At 33.6% G+C, this 8570-nt stretch overlaps 1 protein-coding gene across 1 annotated transcript in view; it reads right to left on the minus strand.

Moving 5' to 3' along the window:
- LOC110451372 overlaps positions 1 to 8322 on the minus strand; it is a 13514-nt gene extending 5192 nt beyond the window's left edge. Inside the window, exons 1-7 of the mRNA XM_021499346.1 lie at positions 8239 to 8322; positions 6756 to 6842; positions 5988 to 6197; positions 3444 to 3581; positions 1857 to 1917; positions 839 to 906; positions 402 to 493 (exon numbers count right to left, since the gene is read on the minus strand). Of these exons, the coding sequence (XP_021355021.1) occupies positions 402 to 493; positions 839 to 906; positions 1857 to 1917; positions 3444 to 3581; positions 5988 to 6197; positions 6756 to 6842; positions 8239 to 8277 (695 nt within the window). The 5' untranslated portion in view covers positions 8278 to 8322. The remainder of the gene's footprint in view (positions 1 to 401; positions 494 to 838; positions 907 to 1856; positions 1918 to 3443; positions 3582 to 5987; positions 6198 to 6755; positions 6843 to 8238) is intronic.
- Between the last annotated feature and the right edge of the window lie 248 nt (positions 8323 to 8570).

The following is an 8570-nucleotide window of genomic DNA, read 5'->3' on the forward strand; positions in this document are numbered from 1 at the left end:
ACCTCTCCTACCAACACATTGTCAAAATCCCCATCTAATGTCACACAGACCTCTCCTACCCACACATTGTTAATATCCCCATCTAATGTCACACAGACCTCTCCTACCAACACATTGTCAAAATCTTCATCTAATGTCACCGTAACCTCTCCTACCAACACATTATCAAAATCCCCATCTAATGTCACACAGACCTCTCCTACCAACACATTGTCAAAATCCCCATCTAATGTCACACAGACTTCTCCTACCAACACGTTGTCAAAATCCCATCTAATGTCACCCAAACCTCTCCTACCAACACATTGTCAAAATCCCCATCTAATGTCACACAGACTTCTCCTACCAACACATTGTCAAAATCCAATGGAAACCATTGTTCATACATTCTGATTACTTACTAGAAGTAGTGGTAGCCTATACAGTAGTATATGATGAAGAAAATCATCATGAAGGTTGTCAGTATGGAGTACACCATCACAGTGTCGGCGCTCTGGAACGAATGTACACAATGTCAATTATATCACCTGGTAATACACATCATTTATAACACTTAGTTTAATTTTTCATATTAAGTGGTGATACAACAGCTCTGTTTCTATATTTCATATTTACTCTTACTACCTTACATTTCTACTACAGATACAAATCCAGTTTACAGAAACCGCAATTCTGTTACATTAAATGAAATTTTATATCAAAGCTGAATGACAAATACAATATTTAACCATCAAATTACTGTGAAGGGCCTTCATTGCCAAGTTTGACTCGCCTGTCTTGTACAAGTAAGTCACGACAGGCGCACTTGTATGTTATTTAGATCCTTCACGTGACATACCTGTTTTTTAGGTCCATCATAGTAAAGTTTGCAAGTCAGGAAGTGGCAGACAGAACCATGCAGATATCCTAAATGTTAATACAGAAAGACTTGTCCATTATAACCAATAAAACAGTACCACAGGGCTAAAACAATATAGTAACATATTTAGAATCCTTCTGCCAGATAAATACTTGCATTAACATGTGGGAAAATATCAAATGTAACAAGGAAAAACTTATATATTACTCAGTAAAACTGAATTATTTCTGTGACATGCATCATAAGGTTCTGCTCTATATTTTGGTTTCAAGTACATGTAATAAAAAATTGTGATTAATTGCAAGACTGATACCTAATCTTTGAAGACTACAGAGGAGCGACACCAGTTCTACTGTTATGGTGTCGTGTGATTCTTTTGATGTATATCAAAGGGTCAAACTAGCGAACTTGTGTCATCTCCAAGATTGTTTGTACGATTAGGTCATGACCTATTCCAAAGGTGCAGAGAAGTTATGTTTATCGAGAGCAAAAATCTTTTAAAATGATATTGAATATTTTCTTGGAAAACATTGTACTTAACTGTACTAGCTGAGGAAGTTTATAAATGATACATTATACATTGTACATGTATATCCTTTAATAACTATAAAAAAATTCTTACAAAACCAACCATAAACCTTACTAGCGAGCATACTAAAAAATTGGAAAAGTTGATGTCTCTAATAAGTGTGATTTCTGTGTATTTTTGTCATTTGCTAAATAAATCATTAAGAAATATTTCTTTAGTGAAACCATTGGATACAATATATAATATTCAAAGTTAATCCAAACTCTTTTTCTCCCTTATACTTTCATTTTGTGACATGGCTGGAATTTTCATTGTTGAAATTAGTTTTGTTGATGTTTTCTAATGCTGAAAAATGTCAATACTGTAGTAGAAGAAATGTAACTAAATCTTGGTTTTGCTGGGACAGTGGACAAGATCTAACAGGTAACCGGATCCAGAATATGTTTGAATAGTTCACATGATACTTACTGTATAACTCCTCCTTCTCCTTCCTAGTCAGACCATCGGGCATACATTGGTCCAAGATCCCCTTAACAAAAGAAACGAAATATTAGTAAGATCCTTTCTTCACATCGTTAATAAACAAGAGGCCTAGAGGGCATGTATTGCTCACCTGGATCTTTATGCCATGTAATGGTATATGTGGCTATGGGTTCAGGTACTCAACCATTTCAACATTATGGTCCAGAAATTTAAGTCCCTAGGGGTAGGTTAAGTCCCTAGAGGTAGGTTCAGACCCTAGGGGTAGGTTAAGTCCCTAGGGGTAGGTTCAGACCCTAGGGGTAGGTTAAGTCCCTAGGGGTAGGTTCAGACCCAAGAGTCAATATTAACATCAGAATTGTGTTCGTCTGGTGAAGCCCAACAATGGTTTATATATATATATGGTTATAAGGTGGGGATCTTGATAATGTCCAAGCTAAAATCCTTCGGGCAGGTGAGCTAAAAAGAACCAGCTCTGTGGTAAGAAACAATTACCTTGTGTGTGTATGTTAAGACAGTCATTTGTTTACCAATAGGGGGACATTTGTAACATATCCCAGTTACATTCACGTTTGTGATTGTGTGTATGTTAAGACAGTCATTTGTTTACCAATAGGGGGACATTTGTAACATATCCAAGTCACATTCACGTTTGTGATTGTGTGTATGTTAAGACAGTCATTTGTTTACCAATAGGGGGACATTTGTAACATATCCAAGTCACATTCACGTTTGTGATTGTGTGTATGTTAAGACAGTCATTTGTTTACCAATAGGGGGGACATTTGTAACATATCCAAGTTACATTCACGTTTGTGATTGTGTGTATGTTAAGACAGTCATTTGTTTACCAATAGGGGGACATTTGTAACATATCCAAGTCACATTCACGTTTGTGATTGTGTGTATGTTAAGACAGTCATTTGTTTACCAATAGGGGGGACATTTGTAACATATCCAAGTTACATTCACGTTTGTGATTGTGTGTATGTTTAGACAGTCATTTGTTTACCAATAGGGGGACATTTGTAACATATCCCAGTTACATTCACGTTTGTGATTGTGTGTATGTTAAGACAGTCATTTGTTTACCAATAGGGGGGACATTTGTAACATATCCAAGTTACATTCACGTTTGTGATTGTGTGTATGTTAAGACAGTCATTTGTTTACCAATAGGGGGGACATTTGTAACATATCCAAGTTACATTCACGTTTGTGATTGTGTGTATGTTTAGACAGTCATTTGTTTACCAATAGGGGGGACATTTGTAACATATCCAAGTTACATTCACGTTTGTGATTGTGTGTATGTTAAGACAGTCATTTGTTTACCAATAGGGGGGACATTTGTAACATATCCCAGTTACATTCACGTTTGTGATTGTGTGTATATGTTAACACAGGGACAGAAGCTGAAATGGAACACGATCTTAGTCTAGTAACTGTTGGTTTACAAACGAAGGGATGAGCAATGGACTGTGCTAATGGGGTGATTCCAGTATTAACCCTTTTCACTTTTTTGTGAGATATAAACGATTCATTGCTGGTAAACAAACACTAAATAAATCTCACCTCACAACGTTCCTTGAGCTCTGTCATGTCGTCCTCCAGACACAGCGAGATGTCCCAGAAGTCGGGAGTTTTTTGTCCCGACACGATGTCACACCTTGTAATATCACAGTAGTCGGCATAACAAATGGTATTCTCCCCCTTATAACACAAAATATTTAAATGTTACAACAGTGAATTGTCCAAGAATTGCTACATGTTTCTCCTTGATAATAAGTTTAAAGCTTTAACGATTTGTACTTGTTGAATAAGTTACAGGTTGTTAGTTTAACGATTTGTACTTGTTGAATAAGTTACAGGTTGTTAGTTTAACGATTTGTACTTGTTGAATAAGTTACAGGTTGTTAGTTTAACGATTTGTACTTGTTGAATAAGTTACAGGTTGTTAGTTTAACGATTTGTACTTGTTGAATAAGTTACAGGTTGTTAGTTTAACGATTTGTACTTGTTGAATAAGTTACAGGTTGTTAGTTTAACGATTTGTACTTGTTGAATAAGTTACAGGTTGTTAGTTTAACGATTTGTACTTGTTGAATAAGTTACAGTTGTTTGTTTAACGATTTGTACTTGTTGAATAAGTTACAGGTTGTTTGTTTAATGATTTGTATTTGTTGAATAAGTTACAGTTGTTTGTTTAACGATTTGTACTTGTTGAATAAGTTACAGTTGTTTGTTTAACGATTTGTACTTGTTGAATAAGTTACAGTTGTTTGTTTAACGATTTGTACTTGTTGAATAAGTTACAGTTGTTTGTTTAACGATTTGTACTTGTTGAATAAGTTACAGTTGTTTGTTTAACGATTTGTACTTGTTGAATAAGTTACAGTTGTTTGTTTAACGATTTGTACTTGTTGAATAAGTTACAGTTGTTTGTTTAACGATTTGTACTTGTTGAATAAGTTACAGTTGTTTGTTTAACGATTTGTACTTGTTGAATAAGTTACAGTTGTTTGTTTAACGATTTGTACTTGTTGAATAAGTTACAGTTGTTTGTTTAACGATTTGTACTTGTTGAATAAGTTACAGTTGTTTGTTTAACGATTTGTACTTGTTGAATAAGTTACAGTTGTTTGTTTAACGATTTGTACTTGTTGAATAAGTTACAGTTGTTTGTTTAACGATTTGTACTTGTTGAATAAGTTACAGTTGTTTGTTTAACGATTTGTACTTGTTGAATAAGTTACAGTTGTTTGTTTAACGATTTGTACTTGTTGAATAAGTTACAGTTGTTTGTTTAACGATTTGTACTTGTTGAATAAGTTACAGTTGTTTGTTTAACGATTTGTACTTGTTGAATAAGTTACAGTTGTTTGTTTAACGATTTGTACTTGTTGAATAAGTTACAGTTGTTTGTTTAACGATTTGTACTTGTTGAATAAGTTACAGTTGTTTGTTTAACGATTTGTACTTGTTGAATAAGTTACAGTTGTTTGTTTAACGATTTGTACTTGTTGAATAAGTTACAGTTGTTTGTTTAACGATTTGTACTTGTTGAATAAGTTACAGGTTGTTAGTTTAATGATTTGTATTTGTTGAATAAGTTACAGTTGTTAGTTTTCAATGTAACTTATATCTTTATACCTCTTCTAATGGAATATTTTCCAAGAAACGACTCTCTTGTATTATATGATATATGTATCCTGTATTATACGATATATGTATCTTGTATTATATGATATATGTATCCTGTATTATACGATATATGTATCTTGTATTATACGATATATGTATCTTGTATTATACGATATATGTATCTTGTATTATACGATATATGTATCTTGTATTATACGATATATGTATCTTGTATTATACGATATATGTATCTTGTATTATACGATATATGTATCTTGTATTATACGATATATGTATCTTGTATTATACGATATATGTATCTTGTATTATACGATATATGTATCTTGTATTATACGATATATGTATCTTGTATTATACGATATATGTATCTTGTATTATACGATATATGTATCTTGTATTATACGATATATGTATCTTGTATTATACGATATATGTATCTTGTATTATACGATATATGTATCTTGTATTATACGATATATGTATCTTGTATTATACGATATATGTATCTTGTATTATACGATATATGTATCTTGTATTATACGATATATGTATCTTGTATTATACGATATATGTATCTTGTATTATACGATATATGTATCCTGTATTATACGATATATGTATCTTGTATTATACGATATATGTATCTTGCATTATACGATATATGTATCTTGCATGATACGATATATGTATCTTGTATTATACGATATATGTATCCTGTATTATACGATATATGTATCTTGTATTATACGATATATGTATCTTGCATTATACGATATATGTATCTTGCATGATACGATATATGTATCTTGTATTATATGATATATGTATCCTGTATTATACGATATATGTATCTTGTATTATAGGATATATGTATCTTGTATTATACGATAAATGTATCTTGTATTATACGATATATGAATCTATACAAATGATGAACTTTTGTGAATGTCATACCTCTGCGATATAATCTGGATGGCGGTTGTCGAAGTGCATGTCGATGTAGAATTGTGAGATGAAGGCTTTTCCGCACACGTTACACTTGTACCTGGACGAGGACTCTATAAACACCTTCTCCTCCTGCATCATGTACACATCTCGGTTCGGACTCAGTGGACAGCTGTCTGGCATCTTCATCTTGAATTCCTCATAATGTGGTAATAACCTCTGAGAAGTAAAACACTTACTTATTTGTCTGAAATTTATCAGTTTTACATGGGATTCTACAGTTTCTATTAACACTGAGGTCTTGCTCTTTAGAGTCTTCTAATGAAAACACAATGCAATTTTTAGCAGATATGTGTACTGTAGTATTGTGATATGCATTGTATTGTAAGCATCAGCCCTTGATACGTATCATATTGTGAGGTATGCACATTTTTTTTGTTTCATCCCTACTCTTTCTGTTATTCTCTTTATTATGTTTAAATGGACAAAATTTTGTACTTCAAACTTACAATAATCAATGACACTTTGGTAGTTTGCCTGTTTTATTTTGGTGTCATAATCAAATAACAAGGATTTGTTTCTTTGTTATTTTTTCACAGTAAATGTGACACTCTGATTAGTCTATTTACTGTAAAAATAACATGAATCTATTCTTCAAATACTGAAATGGACACTGGTCATTCTATACATATGGTCAGTTTTGGCATATCACAAGGTTTGGTACAGATTACCGGTGCTTTTGATTATTATATCTGACCATAGTGATTAAGTACATACCTCTTTCACTTGCTGCCTGACGATACGAGACAGACTTTTAGAGCAGCGGTTCCCTGCCACCATTGACAGAGTCATGTATAGTATCACCTACAACAAAAATACAGTCATCATATTAATGCATTATGAATATATTCCAAAATCCAAACTTATGTAATTAGTATGTACGGTATATAATACCAAACATATATATTTCCTATATAATCACTTAAACCCATCCAGTTCATTTTTAAAATTGACCTATGTTCCATTCTGATTTAGTATATTTATACTTCTATTTATCTATATGTTATACTCCACAGAGACCAACATGGCTTTAATGGCTTATGTCACAATGTCAGACTGAGAGTCATCTTCTCATATTATATAAACATATTAGGAGTTAGTCCGAATTATTCTGACGTTTTATCAACTTTTTTCATATCGGTCTGTCGTCGATTAACGTCAGAACTCCGGCCCTCTATAATATGCGGAAAATATGCGAGCTGCGCCCGGAGCGCACTTCAAACTGATATTTTAGAAACAAATCGTCTCTTTCACACACATGTCTCACTTTATAGGGGGCAGGAGTTCTGACGTTAATCGACGACAGACCGATATGAAAAAAGACGATAAAACGTCAGAATAATTCGGACTATAGGAGTAGGACCAGTGTGAAATCGACAGAGCTCAGTGTCAGTAGCCTTGAGACCCACACAAAGGGCCACAACTCTGTAAATAGCCAGCATGAGACCCAATTTCAACACAAGCTAGCTAGACCCTCCGACATCCTAAGAGATACTTCACATACAAAGCTGGTCATTTGTAAGTGGCAGAGTATATCAGATACACCCTGCACAAAGTATTGTACAGTGAAACAATGGCTAAAACTATATATGTATATGTAGCCCAAGTTTCCTCTGGCCCTGACACCAGACTTAAACATTTTGACAGATAGAAATCTGTTGTCAGGGCCAGAGTAAACTCGGGCTAATATATAGGGCCATTAGACCAAATCTCAGTATGCATCACTTTTCCATTTTAAGAGGCACAATTGTGTTAAGGATGTGTATTGCTCATTGTGTCAAAGTCACCTTACTAGCTTGGACTAGAGAGAATTTCCGTTTAGCTCAGTGGTAGAGGGTCTGACAAGGAAGTATGGGGGTGCAGGTTCGAGTCCCAGTGAGTGAACATTTTCGTTATTCTACTTCCTTCCTATTACAGACGGGTGCCATTGATACTCCCCGTTTAAGGTAGTGGAAAACCCTTGGGAGGCAGCAAATTTTTATTATAGAACAGAAAAGGATATTTTTTTACAAAATAATTCACTGATATAAAGGTCCATCCATCTGTCCATAATCAAGAATATAAAAGTAAACACTGACCGTAGTCTAACTACCAAAACCGACAACCGCTTACAGAGTGTTTGACAAAATGCTGGCGGAATTAGTTAGAATGTCGTATTAAGAAGTTCAAAATAAGAAAAGAATAAAACTAAGAATTTTACCAATATACATGGCTGTAGTGTTGTTGTATTGACTTTCATCTCGGTATATTCTTCATTGCAAACTGCCGAGTAAAACCGGAAGTTTGAAAGGTATTCGTAGTAATAAAACCGGGTATATGGTAAATATAATCCGGTTTACACTGCGCGCAAGTAGATAACTGAATTTTAAACAAAAAATAGTGAAACTGCAGAAAAAATGTTTAAAAGTAACTAATTTTGTTAGTAAAACGAATTTTATTATGCATAAAGACGATTCGGAATCGCGGTCTTGCATTTTCGGTACTACAGTATTGTTTTTGTAAAAGACATAAATTATAATAGTTTGCAAGATT

Source organism: Mizuhopecten yessoensis, unplaced genomic scaffold (assembly GCF_002113885.1).
Source record: "Mizuhopecten yessoensis strain PY_sf001 unplaced genomic scaffold, ASM211388v2 scaffold5971, whole genome shotgun sequence".
Classification (NCBI taxonomy): Eukaryota; Metazoa; Mollusca; class Bivalvia; order Pectinida; family Pectinidae; genus Mizuhopecten; species Mizuhopecten yessoensis.